This window comes from Phodopus roborovskii, unplaced genomic scaffold (assembly GCF_943737965.1).
Source record: "Phodopus roborovskii unplaced genomic scaffold, PHOROB, whole genome shotgun sequence".
Lineage (NCBI taxonomy): Eukaryota > Metazoa > Chordata > Mammalia > Rodentia > Cricetidae > Phodopus > Phodopus roborovskii.
In genome coordinates this window covers 360,936-388,398 of record NW_026125554.1, presented here as the reverse complement: position 1 = coordinate 388,398, position 27,463 = coordinate 360,936, and the positions used below count along the sequence as shown (strand labels likewise).

The 27,463-nt window shown below is 56.2% G+C and overlaps 1 protein-coding gene across 1 annotated transcript in view; it reads left to right on the top strand.

Moving 5' to 3' along the window:
- Window positions 1-271: 271 nt before the first annotated feature.
- The window catches only part of LOC127216542 (transducin-like enhancer protein 2), a 30,703-nt gene continuing 3,511 nt past the window's right edge, over window positions 272-27,463 (top strand). Inside the window, exons 1-17 of the mRNA XM_051177244.1 lie at window positions 272-657; window positions 2,180-2,277; window positions 4,784-4,847; window positions 5,347-5,391; window positions 5,603-5,665; window positions 20,272-20,346; window positions 20,456-20,639; window positions 20,873-20,892; window positions 21,477-21,587; window positions 22,334-22,378; window positions 22,668-22,817; window positions 24,600-24,738; window positions 25,276-25,436; window positions 26,159-26,229; window positions 26,372-26,621; window positions 26,873-27,120; window positions 27,196-27,343. Coding sequence (XP_051033201.1) covers window positions 298-657; window positions 2,180-2,277; window positions 4,784-4,847; window positions 5,347-5,391; window positions 5,603-5,665; window positions 20,272-20,346; window positions 20,456-20,639; window positions 20,873-20,892; window positions 21,477-21,587; window positions 22,334-22,378; window positions 22,668-22,817; window positions 24,600-24,738; window positions 25,276-25,436; window positions 26,159-26,229; window positions 26,372-26,621; window positions 26,873-27,120; window positions 27,196-27,343 — 2,232 coding nt within the window. The 5' untranslated portion in view covers window positions 272-297. The remainder of the gene's footprint in view (window positions 658-2,179; window positions 2,278-4,783; window positions 4,848-5,346; window positions 5,392-5,602; window positions 5,666-20,271; window positions 20,347-20,455; window positions 20,640-20,872; window positions 20,893-21,476; window positions 21,588-22,333; window positions 22,379-22,667; window positions 22,818-24,599; window positions 24,739-25,275; window positions 25,437-26,158; window positions 26,230-26,371; window positions 26,622-26,872; window positions 27,121-27,195; window positions 27,344-27,463) is intronic.

The window sequence follows — 27,463 nt, the reverse complement described above, 5'->3', positions numbered from 1 at the left end:
GGCTGGCTTCCACCTGCCTCAACCTACCTTGCATTGGGATTAACACCTTGCACCATCACTCAAAGTGTCTTTTACTTTTCCTTGCTGTTTTTTGAGTGGGTCTCTTGTAGCCCAGGTTGGCCTGGAACTCTTGGATTCTCAAGCCTCTACACCTCAGTCAGTGGATGACAGGCCTGGCCCCCATCCTAGTTCCGTGGGACCGGTGTCACCGTGCCCCCCGGCAGTGCCAAGCCTCCCCACTCCAGAGAGGACAGGGCACACTGCAGGCGATTCATAAATGCACCTTGGAGTCTGGGCATGCAGGCTGTGGGTCTGTGGTCTGGGGTCGAGTGGGGGATTGAAGCGGGCTTCGGGCCAGGGCTCGGGGCCGCGGCGGGGGCGGGGCGCGCGGGGCCAAGGTCACGGGTGGGGCGTCCGGGCCTGCGCAGTGCCGGGCGCGGCAGGTGGAGCGGGAGCCCGGGCGGCACCGCGTCGCCATTACACAATAGCGCGGGCGGCGCGGGCGGGCGGCGGGCGGCGCAGGAGGCGGGACGCGGGGCCCCGGAGCTGCCGATCGGGGACAAAGCGCGGCCGCCCGGCGCCCCCCGAGCCGCCCGAGCCGGGGCGCAGCCCGCGCCCCCCGCGACTGACATGATGTTTCCGCAAAGCCGGCACTCGGTAAGGGGGACCCCGCGCTCTGCACCCCAGAGCTCGCCCTGCACCCCCGGTGCTCGCCCTGCATCCCCAGCTCGGCTCACTGCACCCCCCGGAGCTCGGATCCCGCCTGTCTCCTCGCCCAGGGCCTGTCCCAGGGGCTCCCTAAGCGCCCCCAGCTCCCACAGGCCTGTCCCCCAGTCCGGGGCTCTGTCCCCAGGGTCCTTGCCCCCTACAACCCAGGCCGTGCGCACCCCAACGGCCCAGCACTGCATCCTTCAACCTGGATCCCTGAACTTTGATCCCGGCCTCGAGCCCACCCCTACTCCCTGCCCCATCCCGACTCCAATGTTTCCTCCAGGCTCCAGACCAGACTGTCTCTCAGCCCAGGGCCCCCGCACCCCACTCCAGCCGCATCCGGCCTGTCTCTCAGCCCTGGGGCGCAGGCCCAGGGTTGCAGCACCCTAAGCCCAGGCCGCACATGTCCTCTAGCCTGAGACCTTGCACCCCCACCCCTGGGCTCTGCACCCGTCTGCCCAGCTCGCTAAATGGCTCCAGACAAGGCTGCCCCCAAGTCCAAGGCCCTGCACTTCCATCCACCTCAGATCTGTCCTGGCCCCAGGTCTGCTGCCCCGCACCCCAGAATATAGGCTGTGTACCCCCTACCTCTCCCTCCAGCCCGTTCGGGCCTAGCGTCACCATCCGGGCCCAGCGCCACCCCCAGCCTGGCCCTGTGTCTTCCAGCTGCAGGCCCCGCACCCCAGAGGCCTGCTACCTCCCAGCCCCCATCCTGAACTCTGAGCACCACAGTCCTCTATAACGCCCACTGTGCCCCTGCCCCGGTCTGGAACCCGAGGACCCCCAACGCCTGCCCTCCCCTAGCTCCAGGCACCGTCCCCTCCCCACATCCAAGCCGGGCCCTCTTCCCTCCCACCCCAGCTCCCAGTGGCCTGGCAGCCTGCTCTCAGCCTTGGCCCCCAGACGCTAACTGTACTCCTCAAATCCGAAAATCGTATGCCCCAACTCCTGGCCCAGTGTCCTCAGATGTCAGCCCTGTTCATCCCCTCACCCCCAGGGACACAACTTGGCCCGCCCCTGCACCCCAACAGCTACCAGTTGCCTCCCCGATTCCAGGCCTGACTTCTCTTTGGGGCTTGGGGGTACCCACAAGGCACCACTGAGGCTGGGCAGCTTTGGGGGAGTCCCCTCTTGTTAGAGCACACCCCTGAGGAAACAGATGTGCCGGGGGTACGCCCAGGAAGTATGGGGTGGCTTTAGAGGGAGGCCTGTGCCCTGTTTGACGCAGAGGGTCTTCCCTTGGACCCCTCGGAGGCAGCTGAAGAATGGGGTGACTCCTCCCTATGGGTGCCAGTCCCCGCCCCCCAATGACCAACGCTAAAAGCGCCTCCTTGCCTGGGGGCCTCCCAGCCCCCTCCAGGCTTCCTAGGAGAGTGCTGCCGAGGCCTGCAGAGCTCAGCTCAGGAAGTAGGGCGTGGGCAGGCAGGCAGGGTGCTCACCCTCCCGCACCCTCACCCCGCACCCGCAGGGCTCCTCCCACCTCCCCCAGCAGCTCAAATTCACCACCTCCGACTCCTGCGACCGCATCAAAGATGAGTTCCAGCTGCTGCAAGCGCAGTACCACAGGTGAGCCCCGGCTAGGGAGCCCACACCCGAGAATACAGGGGGTGTCTGTAGTCTGGAGGAAGGCTGGGAGGGGGTTGAGGCTAGAGGGTCAGCAGTTCAAGGTCATTTCAATTACTTAGCAAGCTGGAGGCCAGCCTGGGATACATACCAACCTGTGTCCAAAATGAAACCAGCAGCCGCATAGTGTGGAGGGGAAACTGAGGCACAGTGTTCATGACTTCAGAGGGCCTGTCCCCAGCGAGCATGCCACTGTCATTTTAACACAGGCTGCAGTGGGTGTCCAGAGAGGGAGAGTAATCAGCCCAGGTTCACACAGCCCTGTCCCACAGCCCCATCCTCTCTCTCTGTCCAGTTGTGGAGTGGGGGAGCTTGCTGGTGTCCCACAGGCCTTCCAACTGACGGCTCCCACAAATCTATTTCCTGTTTCTCATGTGTGAAACTGATCGCTCTGAAGCCCAGAGAGGTCAGCAGTTTCCGAGAGGTTGCACAGCACAGGAGCAGCCTGAAGTTGGGGAGTGGGGAAAGGGTGGCCAGAGGCCTCCTTATACTCCAACAATGAGTGAGCATGGGGTGCAGGCCCGACATTCCAGCTCTCAGACACACAGGCAAGAGGATGAAGACATTCTGGGCTAGCCTGAGGTACAGAGCAAACCTACATCTCAGAAAACAGATAATAATAAAATCTTTGAAAGACCCTCAGAATTCTCCAAGAAAAGAGGAAATCTCAGGTTTTGTGAGTTTTTTTTTTGAATTTTTTATTTTTACTTTTTGGTATTTATTTTGAGACAGGGTCTCGTGTAGCCCAGGCTTCCCCCAGCTCCCTTTGTAGCTGAGGATAGCAGGCAAGGAAGGACCCAGTGGGGCTTCCTGTACTATGCCAGCGTTTGCCCTTTTAGAGAGGGATTTGGAGCCTTAGTGCTACCCCCACCCCCCTAGGCTATGGTCCCTCACTCAGGTCCATGGCCCCACCCTCCTCGGTGGCTGTGTGCCTTCTCTGAGTGCACCGTGCTGTACTCAGGGCCTGGGTTCCCGACTGGGGCAAGTCCCACACGGGAACTGCATCCACACAGAATAAGTTCCTGGGGATACTTTTTGTCTTTTCCCCCTTTGCCTTGGTGCTTACAGCTGCAGTCTTCACTGTGGGAGAAGGTAGCATAAGCCCTGGCGTCTTGGGTCTGGCGCTGGGATTTGAACTCAGTTCCTTGTGTTGAAGTCAAGTCGCTTGACCAACTGAGCCCTGGTGCTTGATACCCAGTTACTTTGTGAGAACAGGGTCAGCTGTTTGATCAGGCTAAACTAGCCAGGGTTTGTAAACTAGCCTGGCTCTGTAACAGCCTGAGATGCCTGCAGCTGCCTGTCTCCTTCCTTCCTTCCCTCCCTCCTTCCTTCCTTCCCTCCTTCCTTTTGTTTTTGGTTGCATTTTTTATTTGTTTGTTTTGTTTTGTTTTGCTTGACGGGGTTTCTCTGTGTAGCCCTGGCTGGCCTCAAACTCACAGAGACTCACCCATCTCTGCCTCTGAACGCACGGGTTTTTATTTTTTAGATAGGGTAGAACTCAGACATTCTCCTGTCTCAACCCCCCATATTCTGGAGTTTTTTTGTTTTTGTTTTTTCGCTTGTTCTCTAGATTTAAGAATATTTCTCTATGGAGGGCTCTATGGAGGGGGCCACAATGCAGTGTGAATGCCACGGACCAACGTGGTGGGGGGGGGGTCCTCACCCCCCCCCCCCCCCCCCCGGTTTTCAGGCCTGGTGTGGCATCAGGGACTGCAGTGCTCTGTTAGGGCTCACTTCTCACCATCTTGCTACTTCAAAGAGGAAGCAACTAGGGCCCAGAGAGGTAGAGCAGCTGGCTTTGAATCACACATCATGGGAACACCACTAGGGACACAGCAGGGCTGGTTGTGAAGAAAAGTTCCTGAAACTAGGAACCTTTGGGGGACTGTCCTGCTCTGTCCCCTTCAGCCCTGGGCTGCCTCAGTGTCTTTAACATATGTCTCTGTGTGGAGAATACCCAGGTTTGAGTCCTTGGGTTACTGCAGGCTGTGTGACCTTGAACTGCTCACTCACCCTCTCTGATGCTCACTGAGCTCACTGAGTCACTCATTGAGATGGAGAGTGAGTTTTGCAGACTTCATCAGTTGCTCACAAAGGCACCTCTGCCTTGGTGGTTGTTATGTCATTGAGAAAGAATGCTGTCATAATTTCACCGTGGGGGACACTGAGGCCCTGCTTGCCCAGGATTGAAGAAAACTCAGGGGTGTCCTTAAATGCAGCCAGATGTGGTGTTTGGCCACTGCTCAGCAGCTCAGGGCTGGCCTATCAAGCAGGAGGCTGAGGGAGGGGGATCAGGAGTTCAGGGTCATCCTCAGTCAGCCACAGAGTGAGTTGAAAGCTAGCTTGGACTACAGGAGACCCTGTCTCAAAGACACAAACCAAAAAGGTTTTAGCTTGACCCTCCAGAAGGCAGGCCCAGGGGGCCTCAGCTTCCCTTGTATGTCCTCAGCCTGAAGCTGGAGTGTGACAAGCTGGCCAGTGAGAAATCAGAGATGCAGCGGCATTACGTCATGGTAAAGTTCCCTTGGGGACCCAGGGGTTGGGGCGGGTGACCCCAGACTCCCCACACACTGCAGGTGCCTGCTACCGCGTCCCCACGGCCCAGGGTGGCCTGGCCACCAGCCCAGGTAGTGGCCGAGGTGCCAAACCACCGGCTCGCATCCTGGGCTTGCCAGGACCCCGCTGTCCTTGGCGGCAGGAGGAGGAGGCTATGGAAGCCAGCCACAACCAGCCAGCCATCTGGAAGGGAGCAAGGGAGAAGCCACCTTCAGGCCCCCTCCCTCCAGGCCATCCAGTTAGGCATCCCTTAACCCTTCCATGACCAGAGCCCTCCTAACCCCCACAGGACATGTAATTCCATGGTGGGAGGTTGTTGTGGTCTTAGGGCATTATGGCAGGGGTCTTGAACAATTAGTAGCTCACTGGAGGGGGGGAGTGCTGGGATGTGCAGAGTCAGGCCACTCAGAAGGCCGTGCCCCTTTGGTCCATGACACACCCTCTCTCCACCCACAGTACTATGAGATGTCTTATGGATTGAACATTGAAATGCATAAACAGGTAAGCCTCCTCCATCACCTCAGTGCCCTGTGACTCCCAGAAAGAAAACCAAGGCCACTCCTGTTACCCCCAGAGGTGGGCCCAGCACCTTCACATGTCTGCCTTAGCCCTTTTTGGTGGGCCAGGGTGGCCTGCAGGCATGGCCTCAGCCCCTGTCCCCGTCCCCTCCAAGTGTCCCTCCAGGTACTGAGGGAAATCATGTATGTTCCAGGCTGAAATCGTGAAGAGGCTGAATGGGATTTGCGCCCAGGTTCTGCCCTATTTGTCACAGGAGGTAAGCAAGCCACCAGCAGGGGCCCTGGGGGGGGTCCTTGCTAGGTGCCCCCAGGGCACAAGCCTGCCCTCTCTGAACTTAGCAAAGTGCAGCAGCGGGATCAGACACCAAGGCATAAAGGGGACCCCCGGTGGGCGGGGTCAGATGGTGGGGACTCAGGGGTCAGGTGTCTCCAGCAGACTAGCTTTCAGAGGCAATCCCCCAAGCTGGATTCCTAGCCCCGCCCACCCCAGCGCCCTCCCACTGTTCCCTCGAGCACCTAGGACGGGGTTTCCCAGTTCATTCCAGGGGTTGCCCACGGCACAGAAGCGGCCCCCCCATTTCTTTTCATCAATCCTTTGCCTGAGAGGACAGTCACTTAGCCCCTCTGTCCCCTCCCATTGCCTCTTCCAGCATCAGCAGCAGGTCCTGGGAGCCATTGAGAGAGCCAAGCAGGTCACAGCTCCTGAGCTGAACTCCATCATCCGAGTAAGTTGGAGCCCCGGTGAGCAGGGGACAAGTGATCCGGGTGGGCAGATGACTGATAGGTGACCCGGATGGGCAGGGGACAGGTGATGGAGACACAGTGGGCAGATGACCTGGATGGGCAGGGGATAGGGCCCTGGGCTGACCCTGTCTCCCCCACCCCACAGCAGCAGCTCCAGGCTCACCAGCTGTCCCAGCTGCAGGCGCTGGCTCTGCCCTTGACACCGCTTCCCGTGGGGCTCCAGCCGCCTTCGCTGCCTGCGGTCAGCGCGGGCACCGGCCTGCTGTCCCTGTCAGCGCTGGGCTCTCAAACCCACCTCTCTAAGGAGGACAAGAACGGACACGACGGGGACACTCACCAGGAGGATGATGGCGAGAAGTCGGACTAGCTCCTGGGGAGGGGGCGGGGGGGGGGAAACAGGGGAGCCAGGCACAGATAGGGCGTGGTGTTCCGAGGGCCACTCAGCACACAGCTCGGTCACTCCCCAAGTTTCCACTCCCTGTGTGGTTCCAGCCTTCTTGCTGTGCACCCCGGGTCTAGGGGAGTCCAGAGAGATACCCCGGTCTACAGGGAGCCGCAAGAAATCCCCCACAGCCACCAATCTTGGCCCAGAATGTATACAACACAACGCTAGCTTCCCTTTTTCACCCTGTGCACCCCGAGTCTGCTCCTGACCCCTTCTCTGCTTCCCGCACTGCACACCTGCTAGGTCCAGACCGCCCCCCCCCCATCACCCAGCCTGGTTCCCTTGCCCACAAAAGAAGGGGACAGAGAGGAAGCAACTCGAAGGCTCGGGACTGCAGTGGGGGTGGGCACCCAAAAACTTCCTTTCTCCCCTTCCCCAAATAAACGTGAGGGTTCTGAAGTTGGTTTGTTTATTGTTCCTTTTTGCCCTGGTATTCTATAGCTCGTCTTCTAAGAAAGGAGATTTAAAAAAAATTAAAAAAAAAAAAAAAAAGACCGAAGCCCCACGAGTGTCTGTGTGTGTAGTTAGCTTTGGTGTGTTGTCTTGTCTCCCTGAAAGAAGTGAGATTGCTGTACTGAGGCGGGGGTCTAGCTGTGCCTTTGAAATAAAAACATGAAAAGGTTGGCCACTGTGTCCCTGCCTCTGTCGTGTGGGGTGGGGACCTCTTCTCTTAGGACATTCCCTGTCCCAGGACAAAAGATCCCTCAAGCAAGCAAGGGCCCAGAGAGGGTGAGCCATGGACATGAGGTCACACAGCACAGCTCAAGGGTGAGCAGAGGTGGCTGTGGCATCCACAGGGACATCACTGAATTCTGCTTACCTTCCAAGAGATGGCCTGAGTAGATCTCTTCGAAGCTTGGCTGTCTGTGGGGAGGCCTCAGCACAAATCTCCATTTGTTTTTGCTTTAATTTTTATGTTTACTGGTTTGTTGGAGGCATCTCTTCCACCATGTGGGCCTGGGAATTAAACTCGAGATATCAGGCTTCACCATAATCACACCTCTACCCATGCAGCCATTCTTAGTGGCCCTGTGTAGCACAGGCTGGCCTGGAATTCCTCAAAAAGATCCTCCTGCCTCTGCCATTGCCCCAGATTGCCTTTGTGTTCTGTGGCCTGGAGTTTGCCCTGGATTTTGGGGTGTTGTGCCCACTTGGGTTCTTCAGCCAGAGTCCAAGGGTCTACAGTGACCAAGGCTTCTCCTATCTCTGCTCCTGGGAAACCAATTGGAGGAGGCTGGGTACAGGGCTTTGCCCCCAAGGTTCCTTGGCGGGGGGTGGGTGGGGGGTGGGGGATTCTGCCAGCTGGGCTGGGGATGGGGGAGGCTCCAGGGAGAGCACAGAGCCAGCCTGACCTTGGGCAATTGATCTGCTGATGGTCTGGTTGCCTGATGAAAAGGGGCACTACATGGGGGGGGATGGTGGAGGGGGGTGCGGAATGGGGAAGGGGTGATAACCACAGCTCCTGAGGCCTGGAGGTGCTTTCCCTGGGATTCTGCTGGCTCTGTGACATTCCCCAGGGGACTTCCACACTCTGTGTCTGTGTCCCTACCTACTCTGTGTTCTGAGGTCAGCCTGTGGCTAAGGGACTTTTGGAATTGTGGGTTCCACCCCAGGGCCAGGCCACACCCCAGGCCCTAAGGCTCCATGGAGGCTGAGGGCCCAGGCAGGTTCCCTGGGACCACACCCTGTCTCCAGCAAGGAGGGGGTGCCCAGGCAGCGGCTGTCCCCTCCACTTGGCCTGGGAGGCTGAACTCTAAGATCCATCCTGGGGTGAAGATGGTGAAGTAGGTCTCAGAAATGACTCCTTTTTCCTGTTGTGCAGATGGGGAAACTGAGGCCCACTGATGCCCAGGAAACCATACCAGGATACAGAAGGATGCTAGGTCCCCTCTGGGTCACCAGACTCTCTGTTGGGTGCTCTACAAAGAGAGCAAGTGTGTGTGGGGACCAGAGCAGCACACCCCAAACCAGCAGAGCATTAAAGCACCAAGCGGGCTGGGTATTGCTTCAGCCCCTGCCACCTGCTTCAGATGTACAGAAGACGGGCTCAGAGATGGCAAGCGTTGTAAGCAACTGGATCAGGTCACCCAGCCAAGAATGTGGGGGGGGGATGGGGACAGGATGACTGGATAGGATGGGGGGGCATCATTTGAAGAGCAGTTTAGTATACAAGGAGGAAAGAGAGGTCCACAGGAGTGATGTGGAAAATGTGGCCTGAGAGGCGGGGCAGCCAGATTGAGTGGTGGCTGCCCTTTCATTGTCCTGTAGTCTCTGAGCTCACTCTCCCTGACCCCACACAGGACTGTTGGGTCACTGCGGTACCTGCTTCCCCAGGATCCAGAGTGTTCTCCGCAGCTGCTCAGCGCCTAGAGAGAAAAGGGCTCAGAATCTCAGGACAGAGTGGCATGGGGGGGGCACTCCCAGATGGTGACGGTACAAGATCAGCTGGGAGCAGGAACTCCGCAGGACCAGGATGAGGACGGAAACTGAAGCTGGACTCCAGAGAGGAAGCCCCATTGCTGCTGACTCTCGGGGTCCTCCCACACCTCTGGCTCTGATTTACACCCCACTTCTCTGTTCCCTCAGGCTGTGAAGTTCTTTATCCTTTACTGTTCCTGCTGGGTCGCTCCTCCTCTCCCCATGTGTCTCCTCCCCACCCTCCCCTACAAACTGCTTCCCTGCCAGGCCCCCTGGGCCTGGCCGCTGGCTGCCAGCCAAGCCCCAGACAACCTTGACCGCCTCCTGCAGCAGCCACCCTCCTCCCCACCCCTCCCCTCTTCCCCCGCCCCTCCTTCTTCCCCTCCCTTCCCGTCCTTTCTATTGCCCTCCCCTTCCCTCTCCTCTACCTCCCCTCCCCCACCTCCTGTCTCCCGCCCCTTCTCTCCCCCTCCTCCCCCTGCCGCTCTCCTCCCTCTTTCCCCTCTCTTGCTTCATTTCTCTTCCTCCTCACCCACGTCTTCCTTCCAGCTCTCCAGGGTCTGCGGGGTGGCACTCTGGCTTCTCTGCTGAGCCTAATGTCCTAGAGCAGGGGAGGAGGTGGCAGGTGGCCTCCAACCATGGGTCATGCAAAGAAGGGCCCCGCTTTGTTGTTTGGCCCCAGACAGGTCCCTGGTAGGACCCTCAAGTCTGCCTGCCCGTAACTCAGGAGGACAAAGGAGGGACAAGGCCTATTCGATGCAATAGGGGTGATTTCCTGCCCAGCCCATATGGGCCAGGCTCTGGGTTCGTCCCCAGAAACAGAAAGGAGATTCCCCCCAAAGCCCTAAAACCCTCAAAATCAACTAAACAACCCCCTACCCTGCATGTTCTTTTCATTGCTGATTCAATATTATGATTATGATTAATATTTTGGGTTTTTTGAGCCAGGGTTTCTCTGGGTAACAGCCCTGGCTGTCCTGGAACTCAGGACCACCAGCACCACAGGTGACCAATTAGTGATGGCCTGGGAAACAGCAGCAACTCAGGTGTCACCTTAGGCCTGGACTTCATCCCTGACCACACCCCCAGCCCCTTACTGGGGATTCTAAGTGGGGCTCCACCCTGACCGGAGGTTCTAGGTGGAGCTCCATTGTGACCATGCCTCCAGCCCTTTACTACCAAGTGCTGTCCTTAGCAAGTGCAAGGCCCTGAAGTCCCTGTGTGGACAGTTACCAGCTCTGTCACACAGAGCAAACAGCTGGGGATTTTTTTCTGAAGACAATGAGGAGCTAAGGAACTTTCTTGAGCTTCGGGAAAAGGTTTAGATGGAATTCACATTTAAGTGGATGAGCACAGATGTTGGGGGACATGAAGTCACAGCCTCTCTGTGGGGTGTTAGGCATGGGTGGCAGCAAAAGCCCTTTATTGTGGCAGGTGTAGTGGGATGGTCACATTGGTTAGGCATTTTCTGTTTTGTTTGTTGCCACCCCCCCCCCCAGACAGGGTCTCTCTGAGGCTTTGGAGCCTGTCCTGGAACTAGCTCTGTAGACAAGGCTGGACTTGAACTCACAGAGATCCGCCTGCCTCTGCCTCTGGGGGGACTAAAGGCATGCGCCACCTATGCCCTATCTGTTGTTTTCTTTCTTTCTTTCTTTCTTTTTTTTTTTTTTTTTTTTTTGAGACAGGTTTTCTCTGTGTAGCCCAGGCTGGCCTGGAACTCAGAGATCTGTCTGCCTCTGCTGGGACTAAATGCGTGAGCCACCAGGCCCTGCTGTTAGGTATTTTAAAATCTTACTTTTTTTTTTTTTTTTTTTTTTTTTTTTTTTAAACTCAAGGGTTGGGAAGAAGCGTAGAGCGGGGTCCACTTGGAGCGGGGTCCGGGGCTCACAAGCGCCCTTTGTCCATCTAGCGGCTCAGTTATTGCCAAAAAGATGTGGCTTTCTCCATCCTCAGCCAACCCCAGTGCCTCCCAGCATACCCAGCTGCAGCCCACCCTCCTACTTAAGTCGCAGCAGCTAGAAGCAATTGGGGGGGGGGCAAAGCCAGGGGCCAGAGCTCCACATTTTAATTTGACCAGCATTTAGTTAGTAAGATTTCTAATGAGCCAACTCCTGTGCTCTCTGCAGAACCCCAGCATAAAACACCCACATCTAGGAAACCTTGGAAATTTTCTAAGTAGCTCCGTGACTCCGGGCTTGGGGCTTCTGCACTCCTGAATCCTGTCATTGACCCAGCCCTGGCTACAGCAGGGGCCATCCCTCTGGCAAAACCAGGCACTAAGTTTGGGGGAGGGGTGGCTCCCCCATGTTCTTAGGGAGAAAATTGTGTGTGCGCGCGCGTGTGCGTGATTTTTTTTTCCTGCCAAGCATGGCGGGGAGCTGGGGCTCAGAGGTCACCCGCGAGCCCAGAGCCAGCAGGAGGGGGCCGGCCTGGCTGGTGGCCTAGTGGCTCAGCTGGGGGCGCGGGGAGGGGGAGGTTGGCGCTGTCGGGAGCCAAAGGCTTTGGCCTCCCTGAGGGAGCCGCTTTCCCGGCCCGGGTCGGATCAATGGGCTGTAATTATACCGCGCCAGGCCGGGAGCTTGCAGGGAGGGAGCGGGAGCTGGCAGGAGGGAGCAGCGGGAGGGGGCGCGGGCTGCGGGTACCCACGTTACTTTGATTGACAGCTGGAGCGCGGTGCGGCGCGCGGGCACTGCTGGGATACGTAGTTTTTCTCAGCCTAGAATGCTTGCTCGCCTCTCTCCTTGCAATCTCCTCTTTGGTAAACCGAGGCACGTCCAGTATATCCAACCTTCCAACTCCGTGTAAACTCATTCCACCACCACCCGTGGTTTAATGGGTTAAACGAAATAAACCTGGGGCGCGAGCTTGGATTAAAACAACAATAACAACAACAACAAACAACAAAGAATCAATGGCAGCCATTTCCTCGGCGTCCAAGGTGCCTTCGATACTCTTTGCCTCAGTTTACCTAAGTTTTAAAAAGGGCCGAAAGGTGCTTTGTCTGCCAAACATGGGCAAAGTAGTCACAGAAGTGAGGGGCAGATATATATAATTTATATTTAAATATATAATGTTTCGCAGGAAGGTAGTGGCACAAACCTTTAATCCCAGCATTCAGGAAGCAGAGGCAGGTGGATCTCTGAGTTCGAGGCCAGCCTGGTCTACAGAGTGAGTTCGAGGGCAGCCAAGGCTACATAGAGAACCTGTCTCGAAAAACAAAAGCAAAACAAAACAAAATAATGTTTTGAGACAGTAACCCACGTTGGTGTCCACCTGGCAAGCATCCTCCTGCCTCAACTTTTCCAGTGCTGGGATAGCAGGAATCCGCCACCACGTTGGGCTTAAAGGGGCCTTTAAATTTAAAGGGGGCTTTTATTTTTAAAGGGAATCCCCGATGCTCAGGGACCACCACGCGGGTCCCCTCTCTCTGGGTGGGGGCAGCCTTGCGGCCCAGCTCACTGGAAACTTTCCTATTGGCGCATCCCAGCCCACCATCTCCTGCTATTGGCTGAGGGGTACACGGCGTTCATTGGCCAATGCGCTAAGTGACGTCAGAGACCCATGTGGGTGCTGTGGGAGCCGATTGGCTGTTGCGCCCGGCCACCCGTGGCGGAGATAGGCCGGTCCCCGGCAGCGGGGCGGCCAGTCTGATTTAAGGTGGACCGAGTAGTCTGGTCTCGGTTCCCAGTCTCAGCTTTTCCCTCTTCTCTGGTTTTGGAGAGCCGCCGAGGCAGGGGCGCTCTGAGAGTCACTGAGCCCACTTTGCAAAGGGGGGATCCGGGGCCAGGTTGACTTGGGACTTGGAGACGCGGGAGAGTGGGAGACTCCGCGATGCTCCCTACTTCCGGGTGTGATGAGGTTCAATCCCGAGGCAACCCCCGATCCTATCCCCTGCTCCACGGAGGCGTGGAGTCTGACTTCCCGGGACGCACAGCTGCGGGACAGTTGCCTCTTCTTCCAGGAAGTCCCCTCGGGTTCCCGGGTGGCTCTCTCTGGTCTTGGTTTCCTTCACAGCTGTGGGGAGGCTGCAGAAGGTGACCTTGGACTCATCTTTGATAAGACTGCAGTTGACTTTGAGGGGGAGAAAATTCCAAGAAGTGCGAGCCTCAGAGAAAGTCCCGGAGCCACAACTCAAATTAGGTCGCCTGGGAGAGGGATCCTGGAGCTGGGAGGGTGCAAGGTGTGTGGCCTACACAGGTGCTGCTAGGAGGAGCCATGTCCTGGGGTAATAGGGAGCCACACAGGTTGTACCGTAAGAGTACCAAGGCTGAGGGTCACTAGAAGCAAGAGTGCTGCGTGGGGGCGGGGCCGAAAGGGCTTCAGGGTAGGCGTGGTGATACTCACTTTTGACTCTGACTCCCCGAGGAGAGGCTGAGGCCAGCTTGGGCTACCAATAACAAACAGGCATGGTTTGGGGAGCTGGTGCAAGGAGAGGAGATACTGGGGTCCCAGACCGCCTGGGCATAGGGTGGGGGACATAGAGTTTTCTCAGACTCCCCAGGAATTAGGAGTGTGCCTGGGATTTCTGGTGTGTTTTTTTACCTCATTCCCTTGTAGGCTTTAATTTTGAGCCAGACCCTGGAGATAGAAATGTGGCTCCTGTCCTGACAGCCTAGAGAGGGACACTTCACAGGGACAGAACAACCTGCAAGGAAAAATGAGCAGTAAGAAGGAAACCTGTGTGGCAGAACCAGACTGAGGAGTAAGATGGTATGTTCAGGAGCAGCAGGTGCTAGGTTCTCAACCTGTGGGCCTAAGATCACCAGGAAACACAGATGTCTGCATTATGGTTTATAAAATTCACGATTGCAGTTATGAAGTAGCAACGAAATAGTTTTATGGTTGGGGTTCACCACAGCATGTGGAATTGTATTAAATGGTAGCAGCATCAGGAGGGTTGAGACTCACTGAGCTGGAAGATGCTTCAGGGGCCCCAGGAGAGGTTCATAAGGGAGTATCTGAGTGGTGGGAACAGAGAAGACTGTTCCACTGCAGAAGGAACCGTCCACTGTACAGAATCTGCAAAGGCCGGGGGGAACGGATAGGCCTAGTATGTTGGAGAGCATGGTGGTCCAGATGTTGAGGGTGATTCACTCCTGACCAGACCCCCAGCCACTCACTGGGGGATTCTAGGTGGGGATGGGAGTTGGGGGCGCTTCAGGAAGTTACTGAACACTCACACTCTCAGAGTGCTATCCCTCTGGGCCTTTCTTCCTATCACTTCCTGTCCTCCCCCCACTTTTTAAGGCCCCATCTACAATGTCAGCACATGTGACAACAGTGACTCCTGTTTGTTCGATTCTGTCATCGTTTGTCTACAGTCTTGCTTTGCACAAGCAGCTCCTGACCAGCCAACTGTGATCTTGGCTGGTCGTGGCTCATCTCCCAGAGTCTGTTCTTTTTTCCTGGAAGTCCTGGGTCTCAGCTAACAATCTCCCTCTGCAGGATCCCATAAAGGCCTTGTCCCCTGTAGTTGGCTGAGCTGTCCAGAGTCCAAATGTTAATACAAACGAGGAGGGGTCTTTTTCCATGATCCTGATCGTCTTTGCCCAGTTTCCCAGGGCATAGTTGTCCAGGCACATGCATAGTTTATTGATTGACTTAATGATGGAGCAGATATGAGGTTTCTTCTCTATGAAATGGGGTAGGAGTTCTCTTGTTCTGCCAGAGTTGGAAACAAGGTCCCTCGAGGGGTTCCCTGGTGGTAAGTGGTGTCTCAGTTCTGGGAGACACACTTAAGCTTGATGTCAGAGACCTGATGTAGCAGCTACTATAAGGATTGAGACATGAGGATTACAAACCTACATTTTGCAGGGGGAATGATCCAGACCTCATCTCCAAAAGTAAAAGGAGGGTTGGGGCATGGTTTGGTGCCTAGAATCCCCAAGTGTTGGTGGGGGGGCGCGGGGGTGGTGGTGGTGGTGGCTGTGGGTGTAGTCAGGGAGTTGAGCTCTGCCTAAAATCCCCCAGTGAGGGGCTGGGGGCGTGGTCAGGGTGGAGCCCCTTGCCTAGGATCCCCCAGTGAGGGGTTGGAGGTGTGGAGGGGTAAAGCCCCCAGAATCCCCAGTGAAGAACTGGGGGCATGGTCAGGGCCGAGCCCTGTCTAGAATCCCCAATTAGGGGTTGGGGGTGTGGTCAGGGTGGAGTTTCTGCCAAGATGTTTTAGTGCCCAGGTTTGATCCCCAGACCTGAGTTTCTGTATACTAATTTAAGGTGTCTAGTCCCTTTGGACCCGCGTCCGATCAGAGGCCACACAGTAGACTGGTGGTGGCACCAGCATGCAAGTCAGGCTGCCCTGGGCTCTGTCCTGGTCCTTCACCCCTGATGCTCTGAGAGGCCACTAGTGAGGTCTCCACAGCTGGGCAGCATTGGCTGGCGAGCCCGGGATCTGCCTTTCCTGGGATCAGTGTGTGTCTCTCTTCATGTTGAGAGTGTTCATCCTTCATGGGGCCCCGTGTTACTGGGCCAGTAAAGACACTTGCATCCCCCAGGGCTCCCAAGGAGATTTTCTTTTCTTTTTCTTTTTGCCTAACTTGTTTTTCTCTTTCTTTTTTCTTTTCTTTTCCTTTTTCTTTCGTTCTTTCTTTCTTTCTTTTTTTTTTTGCGTGAGGGTGGGGCGGGAACACTAAGCTCTAACTCAAGCCTCAGTTTCCCTCAGTGGGTCTGGAGCCAAGGAGGCAGACCGGTGCCACCTTAAGGCGGGTCCCGCCCGCGGCTCCCAGCCGAGCCCTGCGGAGAGAGGCGGCTCGTAGCTACCGCGGCCACCGGCCACCAGCGCCGACCCCAGGCGGCGGCCACGGACCTGCGGCTTGGGCTGCAGCTGTTCCCTGGCCAGACGACCCAGGCGCGCTGGCGGGAGGTGGGGCGCAACGCGGGGTCTGGGTCCCCTGCCCCCGGCAGGCTCTCCCTGGCTGCTCTTTCTTTGCGTGAAAATCCCTCCCCCAGCCCCGGCTTCACTCCCAGCTTTCCCAGCCTCAGTCTCGCCGCACCCCAGCTCTAGATTAGCACCCCAAATTCTACCCTCTGCTCCGCCCCACACCCCACATTCTACCCTCAGCTCCACCTCACATCCCACATTCTACTCCCAGCCTCAGCTTTGCACCCTAAATTTCTCTTCCCTGCTCCACCTCTGCACCCCAGCTTCCCACTTGTCACATCCCCAAGCCTCCACGAAGCTGGGGGGCTCCTTCTCCCATCCGTCCATCAGCAGGATGTACCCACAGGGAAGGCACCCGGTGAGTACGGAGACCCCCCCAATCTCTGGGTGCAGGAGGGGAAGACAAGGGAGGGGACCCCTACCAGTTGGTGCTCGGAACTCACTCCCCCCCCACCACACACACACACACACACACACACACACACACACACACACACACACACACACCGCGTCCTTCCCTTCTATCCCCTCAGACCCCGCTGCAGTCCGGCCAGCCTTTCAAGTTCTCAGTCCTGGAAATTTGTGACCGTATCAAAGAGGAATTCCAGTTTCTTCAAGCTCAATACCACAGGTGAGGGGGCCCCATCTCTGGGCACTGGGAGGCCCCCGGGGGCAGGGCCTTATAGAGGGGGCGTGGTCTCCAGGGCAAGGAGAGAGGCTCACTGGGACAACTGGAGGGCTTCCTGGTGGAGATAGCGCTCTCAAGGTGAAGTGAGTGGGTTCTGGGAAAGCCTTCTCTGAGGAAGGGTTTGATTCCACCCAGCAATGTAGGTCTGGGCTGCTCAGGTCTGGAGACAGTTTCTAAAGAAGAGGGGGGTGGGCAGGCAGCGCCTACCTGTCACTGTGGAAACTGACATAGGTGGGGTGTGGCGAGGCGACCCCCCCTTTTTTCCCAATCTTCCTGCCCAGCCTCAAGCTGGAGTGTGAAAAGCTGGCCAGCGAGAAGACAGAGATGCAAAGGCATTATGTGATGGTAGGGGTCCCTGCCCTTGCTGCCTCCACCCTAGTGCTCTCCCTAAAGAGGGCAGCCTGGGCTATCAGGGGCTATTTCTATGGGTGCCTTCCTCCCCTACCCCCGGTCTTGGACAGTTGTCCCATCTCTCTGAGCCCAATGCCTTCTGGATTCCCTTCTGGGTCCCCATGGGGCTCCTGCTTCCATGTCTTGCCCTGAAACTCCCACCCCCGAGGCTGGAACAAGACTCCATGTCCCCAGGGTGGAGCCAGCTGTCCACACTGGTCAACACTGTCTCCTTTGCAGTACTACGAGATGTCCTACGGCCTCAACATTGAGATGCATAAACAGGTGACCGTTTGGGAGCCAGGGGTCTGTGGGAAGGGCCGATGCACATATGCGGGGGCAGAGGTTATCCTCAGACATCTCTGGCTATGCCAAGGCCAGGGGATGAGATTTTAGTCTTGTAACAAAAAGTATTCTCAGCATCTAGGGACAGTGGCCTGAGCGGGAACAGTAGAGGGAGTAGAGTGTCCCCATGGAGGAGGGCCTGGGCTGTAGGCCAAGGAGGTTTTGAAGGCAACTTCCATTCCAGCAGGGACTACATTGCAGAGCCAAATCTCTGCAGTTGCATGTTAGACCCCCTGGGAGTGTGCTAGGGACCCTGGGAGCCTGTGATGGACCCAGGGTGTCTGTGGTGGACCCCAGAAGCCTGTGAACCTGTGATATGTGATAGACCATGAAAACCTGGGAGCCTGTGGTGGATCCTGAGAGCCTGTGAAGGACCCTGAGAGTCTTGGGGCCTGTGATACAACCCCGGAGTCTGTTGGTAGTTTGTGTCTGAGCCTGATGAGATTCTGGGAGCCTGGGATGACTGTTGTCTATGTGTTTAGCCTACTGCCATGGCTCAGCCTGGTTCTGTGTTTTGGAGACAGACCACAGGCTTTTGGGTCTGTCTCTGAGGGTTCTGAGATGGACTCCTAGGCTGTGAGGTTCTGAGTCTCTTCCCCATTAGGAGTCTGAATGTGGGCCTAGGTTCTCAGATGGTCCTCAGGGTTCTGAGGTGGAGTTCAAAGTTCTGAGCTAGTCCTGAAGGTTCTGAGCTAGCCCTAAAAGTTCTGAGGTAGTCTTGAAGGTTCTGAGCTAGCCCTAAAAGTTTGGAGCTAGCCCTGAAGGTTCAGAGAGCTAGCCCTGGAGGTTCTGAGGGCTCAGGGTTCTGAGATAGCTCTCCAGGAGCTCCTGAGGCTCCAGTGTGAGGCATTGGGGTTCTGAGATATACTCTATATTGTGAAGATTGACCCCAGAGGTTCATAGCCAACAGACCCATAGATGAATAGATCGATAGATTGTGCCCCAGAAGATCTAAGATCCTATGGCAGAGCCCCACACTTTGCTCCCTGCTGCTAGTGGAGAGCGTGCTGGGATGCACTGGGAGGCTGACCTGAATATGTCCCTGGATTTCTGTGGGTCTCAGTGTTGATATGAGAGGGCTGGTCCCCTGGTCCCAGGTGGAGGATCAGAGACAACCACAGAACACCCCCAAAGACTTGAGAGCTGGTGCAGTTTAGCTGGGCACACACACGCTTCACACAGCTTCTCTGGGGCATCTTTGGAACACCCAGGCTCAGACAGTGATTTCAGTGCCTGGGGATCTGTCCTAACTTCTGCATCTCTGAGTACTTCACAGGGATGGAGGAGGGGGCTGTTTCTGACTTGCAGGACCACAGCTTCCATTTCTCCATTGCATCAGGAGGCCATGACTCCCAAGTCAGCCAGCTGTGCAAATGCTCAGGATTCTGGGGGTTGGGGTAGTGGAAGTGGCTGTCTCCTCCAAACCCACCCATCTTGTCTCTAGGCTGAGATTGTAAAGCGGCTCAGTGCGATCTGTGCCCAGATGGTCCCGTTCCTCACGCAGGAGGTGAGTGCACCTGCGTGGAGGGTGGGGAAGAGACAATATGTCAAGGCCCTGTAGAAATGGAGGCCACATGGACGGGACAGAAGACACTGGCTGAGGGCGTAGACCAGGGACTTTCTGCTCTTCATGTGTCTGCATACACATATATGAGGCCAGAGGTCAGCCTCAGTGTCCTTCCCCAAGTACCATCCACCTTCATTTGCTTTCATTACAGCTTTATGTATATATATAATTTTATATGTCTGGGTGTTTTGCTTGCAGTCGTGTCTGTGTACCATGTATCTGCAGTACCTGCAGAGGCCAGAAGGGGGCATCAGGTCACCAGAATTGGAGTCACAGATGGTTGTGAGCCATTACATGGGTGTTGGGAACTGAACCTGGGTCCTCTGAGGGAGCAGCCTGCGCTGTTAACCACTGGGCAAACCTGTTATTTGTTTTTTAGGAAGGGGTGCACGGGCCATAGCAAACATGTGAAGGTCAGAGGCCACTTTTGGGAATGGGTCCACTCCTCCATACCATGTGGTTTTCAAGGACTGAACTAAGGTCATAGGGCTTGGCTGCACTCATCTTCACCTGCTGAGTCATCTCACTACCCCACCCCCTTTTAATAGACCCTGGTCTGGAAATTTGCTGAGTTGGGGAAGCTGCCAGGCCAGTAGCCCCAGGACCTTCCTGTCTCCTCACCATGCTGGATTCATAGGCATATACCACCATGTTTGGCTGTTTCACAGGGGTTCTTGGGAAATCAAACTCCGGTCTCATGGTTGCATTACAAGCACTTTACTGCCTCAGCCACTTCCCTAATTCTGGCTCTCTGCTCTGGATGATTAAATAGAGGTGAACTTGTACCTCACTGATCACAGGCCTGCGCCGTGTGACCTTAGCAGGATACATGCCTCTCTGAGCTTGCCTCCTGTTTAGGGTATCCTGATGTTTTGGTGAGATGGGCCACACACAGGACACCCGGTCCCCAATCCTGAGTTAGCAGGTCTGGGGTCAGGAAGTGGGGCCTGGGGAGAGAAGGAGATTCTACACTTCAGGGGAGTTGGAAAGTTCTGGTGGATGGCTGCTGAAGGCAGAAAGGCCATGTGAATGAGCTGCATGCTGCTGAGCCAGGCACTTGGAATGGTTCAGGGTAGTAATTTTTGTTAGGTGTTTTTAGTATAGTGATTTTGAGAGTTGAATCAGCGTGGACAGAGGGGACTGGTGTGAACAGCTCTTTGAAACATCAGAAAGCTCTAGGGCATGGGGACCATGGGCTGTGAGACCCAGGCTCAAAACAAGGGGGAAGACAACCAATATCTGCCTCTGCCCCATATGCAGAGAGATAGAGACAGAAAGAGATAGGCAGAGAGACAGACTCACTCGCACAGCCACAGGGACACGCAGACAGAGACAGACAGGCTGGGCCAAGGCCCACTGCAGGCCACTCAGCGCCTCCTCCACCCACAGCATCAGCAGCAGGTTCTCCAGGCCGTGGATCGAGCCAAGCAGGTGACCGTGGGGGAACTGAACAGCCTCCTGGGGGTGAGTCACCCCAGCCCGCCGCCTCAGAGATCCCCCAATTTGCCTTCAGCTCACCTCTGTCCCTGCCACTTGCCCCCTGGCCACCCCTGGCCATCCTCTCCCCCTTCAGCAGCAGAATCAGCTCCAGCCATTGTCCCATGCCCCTCCTGCACCTCTCACCCCGCGCCCAGCTGGTCTGGTGGGCACTGGGGCATCGGGACTGCTGGCCCTCTCGGGGGCGCTGGCTGCGCAAGCCCAGTTGGCGGCTGTGGCCAAGGAAGACCGCGTGGGTGTGGAAGCGGAGGGGTCCAGAGGTGAGTGGGTGGCCCCTGGGGACGCTTGCAGGGACCATGATGGGGAGGGTAAGGGATAATAGGGGCTACAGCCCTGGGGTTCAAGTTTCCTGCTGTGTGCCCTTGGGAACACAGCCAGCCCTCTCTGGTCATCTCCCTGGGAGGGTTCTGAGCTGTGAAGGAATTGTCCACGCACCTTGGGGTCCAACACCTAATTCTGTCTGTTTTTCTCTCGGCTTCCTGCTATCCACCAGTGGATAGAGCGGCGAGCAGGGTGAGTTCACTGTGGGCTGATGGTGGTGGCTGTGGGGGCGGGGCATGGGACAACACCAGAGCCACCTCACCAGGTGTACAGGGTGCTGGGGCTGGAACCCAGGGCCTGGTGAAGACCGGATCCACTCGGCAGCACGAGCCGGCCTCTAGTTCTGGGGTCAGGATTGTATACCACCAAGCTTATTTAATTTAATGTATTTAAGGCACAGTCTTGCTTTATAGCCCATGTTGCACTGAACTCATGGCAATACCTCTGTCTCAGTTTCTCAAGTTCTACTATAATGGGTGTGCCTCAGCAAGACCAGATGGGGTCTTCATTGCAGGCACACACCTTGCTTGGCTCAGCTTTGTTTGAGGGTTCACATCCCCCACTCTCAAGGGGTTAGCTATGGGTGTTGGGTGGATTACAAGTCACACTTTAATGCATTTTCATGGGACTCAGTTTTCCCCATCTGAACAGAGCCAGAGAGTTCAGGGTGGAGCCCCACCCAGAATCCCCCAGTGAGAGGCACTCAGTATTGGCTGGACAAGAATGTAGTCTGGGAATCCACCTCATGCCCTTTATCCCTTCTCATCTCCTTGCAGAGTGCTTCCCCCTCCCCGCCCGAGAGTCTGGTAGAGGAGGAGGAACACAGTGGCCGAGGAGGCAGTGGGAAGCAGCAGAGGACAGAAGACAAGGGTCTCTCAGGGCCTTATGTGAGTTCATGAGAGAGAAGCAGAAACTGGGGTGAACAGACATGGACCCAGACTCGCCCCTGAGAAGATTCTTGGGAACTGTGTCCATGATTCTCACTCTATAGTCTTCTGTAGCCTCCCATTGCATGTGCAGCACCTGCCAATCAAAAGACACTTTGTCCTGCCAGGCTTCACTGCTAAGTGTCTGTAGCCAATGGGGACCCGTGAGCTGAACTGTGGGTATTGCTAGGAGAGGGAGAGCACCTGCCTAGAATCCCCCAGTGAGGGGCTGGGGCCTTGGCTTAGGGACAGAGGGCTGCCAGGAGACCCCAAGTGCCGCCCTCAGCAGCACAAGGGATAGTGAGCTTGGGGTGGGGGAAGCCAGTGACAGTCGTTCTGTAGAGTTTGGTTCAGGTTGTGCCCTTGGCTTCTCCCCGTGTATCCAAGTGTGATCTATCCTTTTGTCCAGTCGGGAAAGGCGTTTTTCAGCATCTGGGATTGAAGCAGGAACTTGGTGTTCCTCCAGAGGGCAGTGAGAGCCGGAGAAGGTTACACAGCAGAAGTAGTGAGGTCTAAGGGTGCCTTTCTGGATGAGGATGGTCAGGCTCCCTGCAGGCAGCAAGGCTGGGTGCAGGGGAGGTGGTGAGTCAGAGGTGGACAGACAGACCTGCCTGAGAGACCAGTTGTGTTCAGCCGAGGTGGGAAGAGGGCTGGGCATGGTGTGGAGGCAGAGGCATGACAGGCTGTTGTCACCCCCTCCCCTTAAGGAAAGTGATGAAGACAAGAGTGACTACAACCTGGTGGTGGATGAGGTGAGATGTTGGGGCTGGGCAAGGGAGGGGAGGGAGAGAATTCCTGTCTGTCTCTGGCAGGGTCAGCCTGGAGACCTGTGGGCAGACCCCTTGGGGCACTCTGGGATGCCTGCTGCTACAGCACAGTGCAGAACCTGCCGTGGGAGTGTGAGACCCATTTCCGTGGCTTCAGACTCCCCAGCCTCCAGGAGGCTAACCCCATTTGCTGCAGAGTGGGGGGGTCATATAGCCCCTGGGGAAGTTTCTTCCTTTTTACTCATTCCCTACTCTATGTCGTTCTTGAATTCAGGACCAACCCTCAGAGCCACCCAGCCCTGCGACCACCCCGTGTGGAAAGGTACCCCTCTGCATGGCTGCCCGCAGGGACCTAGCAGACAGCCCAGCCTCCCTGGCCTCCAGTTTGGGCTCACCACTTCCCAGAAGCAAAGACCTAGCCCTGGTATGGGGGGCATGAAACCCATTTTATTCTTTCAGGGTGGTCTTGAAATAGTGCAATCAACAGATCAGCCAGGCTAGGGCAGTCTAGATTTTCTCATTTGGTTTTGTTTGCTTGCTTTCATTTTTTGTTTGCTTGGTTTTGTTTGTTGGTTTTTGGTTTTGTTTTGTTTCTGAGGCTGCCATCTTTTCATATAGTCTAGGATGGCCTTGAAATCCCGCACTTCTTGTCTCTAAGTCCCCAGTAGTGGGGAGACAGGTAATTCATCATACCTGACTTTTTTCCATGATTCTTTGGGGCCGTCATTTTTTTCCCCCAGAAGACACTTTAAAAGCAACTTGGTGACCAAGCTGGGCAAAGAAAGAGGACTGAGCTGAGCCACTCACTGCCTGCAATTGTGGGGACACTGCCCCCCCCAGTACTGGGTCCTGGCTAGTCTGAGTGCTCCTGGAATCCTGCAGAGGCCTCCCCCAGATGTCCCCGGAAGTCCCTCTTGGGCTCCCTCCTGGGTGTTGCTCAGACCCTGTGCCCTCCACTTTACCCAGGGTGAGAAATGATCTAGACCTTTCTGGCCTCTGCAGGTTGCCATGGCAATTTCCAGCAGTTGTGGGGTCCCTTGTTATCTCCTCCCCACCCAGGCAGACCTTGGGGGTGCAGGGCAGCTCCAAATGGCTGGAGAAGCCCCAAAAGGCATCCCTCAGCCCACCAGAGTCACCAGAAGACCTAGAGTCTAACATCATCTTCTGTAGACAGTCAGCTCAGGGCTAGCCAAGGAAGGCTACCTGAGCCCTGACTCCCAAAACTCGCCTCCTAAAAGCAGAGGCCTAGCTGGCAGCCCCTTTCATCAATCTCCCCTGGGGCCCTAGGGATAGAGTTGGTGATGTGCTGCACCTGGGGCTAAGGACCTCTGGGGCCAGAGGATCTACTGTGCTGGCTGTCTGTCAGTTTCTTTGTTTTTTGAGACATGGTCTCACTATGTACTCAAGGCTGGCATGGAACTCAAAGAGATCTCCCTGCCTCTGCTCTGAAGTGCTCTAAGTTAAAATTTTTTTTTGTTTTGTTTTGTTTTTTGTTTTTGGGACAGAGTTTCTCCATGTAGCCCTAGCTGTCCTGGAACCCACTTTGTAGGCCAGGCTGGCCTTGAACTCACGCTGCCTACCACTGGGCTCCAAGAGAACACTTTTAGAAAAAATGTTAGCCAGGCGGTGGTGGAGCATACCTTTAATATCAGTACTCTGGAGGCAGAGGTAGGCAGAACTCAGAGTTCTAGGATAGCCTGGTGTACAGAGTGAACACAGTGAATTCCAGGACAGCCAAGGCTACACAGAGAATCCCTGTCTCAAAAGAAAAGAAAGAAAAGAAAAAGTGTATGTATGTATACAAGTGCCATAGTGTATACATGGAGGTCAGAAGTCAACGCTGGGGAGTCAGTTTTCTACTCTATCATGTGGGTGTTAGGGACTGAATAGATTGTCAGACTTGGCTGCAATCACCTCTACCTACTGAGCCATCTTGATAGCCCAATCACCTCCAACTTTGTCATGATCTCTGGGTGGCACATTGCTGTCCTCAAAAGTCCCCATCTCTTTGCATGTAGCCTCTACTATGAACCCAATTCACATGCACACTCCTGAGGGTGTATTTGCACCATGGACCTAGGCCCATAGGGCTTTTGACTGCTGTGCATCCACTGAGGACCTGCACCATGAGCTGGGCATTGTCTGCTTTACTCAGTTGACTTTAGAGCGGCTCCCGCAGTGACTAGTAACCCTTCCTTCTCCACAGAATGATCTTCCAGCTGGCACTCCTGCCTCCAGGTCATGTGGTCCCTCTCCACCCCAGGATGCGTCCACCCCAGGGCCCAGCTCTGCGGGTCACCTCTGTCAGCTGGCCACTCAGCCAGCGTCATCCACAGACAGCATTGGTGAGTCCCCGCCTGCCTGGCATACTCTGTTCCAGAGGGACTCCCTGAAGTAGATAGGACGAGAGAATTGGCAGTGGTGGCACAGGCCTTTAACCCCAGCACTGGAAAGGCAGGCAGATCTCTGCAAGTTTGAGGCCAGCCTGGGCTACATAGTGAGTTACAGGCAAGCCTGGGCTACACAGTAAGATCCTGTCTGAAAAAAAAAAAAAAAATGGAAAAGGTTAAGAAAGGGTGAGAGATGCGGATGGATTGGACCTAGTCTCCACATTCATCACCTGGAACTGTAGGTGCTGCCTGTCTCTGGGCCTCAGTCTTCTTGTTTTGGCTACTGCTCAGGCTAGGAAACTGAAGCCCAGGGAGACAAGCCTGGGCATTCACCAGCTGTGTGACCTCAGGCTAGTTGCCCAACCTTTCTGAGCCTTGGTTTTTCTTCTCACTGAGTTTGGATTTTTGTAGGATGTGTAGGAGTTCATCAACTGAAGGACAGGGAAATGGGATCTGGGTGTCTGAATGTGTGTCCTGGCCCTTCTCACTCAGCCCTGAGGAGTCCCCTGACCCTGTCCAGCCCCTTCACTTCGTCCTTCAGCCTGGCCTCCCACAGCACCCTCAATGGGGACCTCTCCATGCCCAGCTCCTATGTCAGCCTCCACCTGTCCCCCCAGGTCAGCAGCCCTGTCGTGTACGGACGCTCACCCCTGGTGAGTCCTTGGGTCTCTGGGAAGGATGTCAGAGGGAGAAACCTACTTCATCCAATGAAATCAGAATTAGTAAAGAGAGGGGCTAAGGCTGGGGCTCAGTGGTAGAGCCCTTGCTCAGCATGCATGAGACCCTGGGTGCCGTTCCCAGCACCACTTAACTGGGTGTGTGGTCCATACCTGTCACCCCAGCACTTTGGAGCTGAGGGCAGGAGGATCAGGAGTTCAAGACCAGCCCACACCACTTAAAAATGAATGGGTGTGGGGTGCACACCTCTAATCCTAGCACTTTAGAGGCAGAGACAGGCAGATCTCTGGGTTTGAGGCCATTCTGGTCTACAGAGTGAGTTCTTGGACAGCCTGGGATACACAGAGAAACCTTGTCTTGAAAAAAGTGAAAAGCAAAGAGAAAACAAAAAAAAAAAAAAAAAAAAAAAAAAAGAGAGGAAAAGAAAAAGGGGAAACAGGAGGGGCCTGGTTCAGCATGTGTGTGGGTAGATGATCTGAGTCTCACCCAGGTTAGCACATGCTACTGTGGGCAAAATGGGCAAAATCAAGAAGAATATGGCTAGGTTAAAAAGCCTGGCCCAAGAAGTTATTTAAAAAGTACAGTAGCAAGCTTGCAAGTGTTTCTGCCTCCTTGGGGAGGGGCTGAGGGAGAGACGTGCTTGGGTGAGGGGGTGCTGGACGCCCCTGCCTCGGGTCACGTCTCTGGCTTCTGGCAGATGGCATTTGAGTCACACCCTCATCTCCGAGGCTCATCCATCTCCCTGCCTGGCATCCCCGGGGCAAAGCCGTGAGTAGCATGTGGGCTGTGTCATCTCCAGGGTATGTGAGGGGCATGGGTCCCTGTCTTCCTGGGAACACACTGGCATCTAGGGCACCTGTGCTGGGGTGGGGTGGGCTGAGTCGCCCACTCATGTCTGCGGCTTCCGCAGGGCCTACTCCTTCCATGTGTCTGCGGACGGCCAGATGCAGCCGGTGCCCTTCCCATCCGATGCCCTGGTGGGCACGGGTATCCCCCGCCACGCGCGGCAGCTGCACACGCTGACCCATGGCGAGGTGGTGTGCGCTGTTACCATCAGCGGCTCCACACAGCACGTGTACACGGGCGGCAAAGGCTGCGTGAAGGTGTGGGACGTGAGCCAGTCGGGCAGCAAGACACCTGTGGCTCAGCTAGACTGCCTGGTGAGGGGCCGGGCGGGGCCTGCAGAGCCAGGGAGGGACCTAAAGGACTGGGCGGGATCTGTAGGGCCAGGGCGAGGCCTGGATGGGGCTGGATGATGTTTGCAGGACTAGGCGGGGTCTGTGGGGAGGGACAGGATTGGGTCGGGCTCAGGGCGGGGCCTGAGGGGATGAGCGTGCTGTAGGGTCAGGGAGGGTTTTGGGGAGATCTGGGTGGCCCCAACCCTGCCCTGGCTTGCTTCTCACTGAGGCAGAACCGCGACAACTACATACGCTCCTGCAAGCTGCTGCCGGATGGACAGAGCCTGATCGTGGGCGGCGAAGCCAGCACCCTGTCCATCTGGGACCTGGCAGCACCCACACCGCGCATCAAGGCAGAGCTGACCTCATCCGCCCCAGCCTGCTATGCGCTGGCAGTCAGCCCCGACGCCAAGGTCTGCTTCTCCTGCTGCAGCGATGGCAACATCGTGGTCTGGGATCTGCAGAACCAGGCCATGGTTAGGTGTGTGGGGCGGCCCGGGGTGGGGTGGGGTGGGGGATGCACAGGTGGAAGTGGACGTCTGCCCTCTACCCACAGGCAATTCCAGGGCCACACAGACGGGGCCAGCTGCATAGACATATCGGACTACGGGACCCGGCTGTGGACTGGGGGCTTGGACAATACTGTGCGCTGCTGGGACCTGCGTGAGGGTCGCCAGCTTCAGCAGCATGACTTCAGTTCCCAGGTGCACCCGCAATCCGGGCCCTCAGGGTGCCTCTCTCTGGCCCGGGACAGAACAGGATGCAGGGCCTCTGAGCTGGCTGGGTGGGCAAAGTTTTTACCTAGCTAATGAGGACTTGAGTTC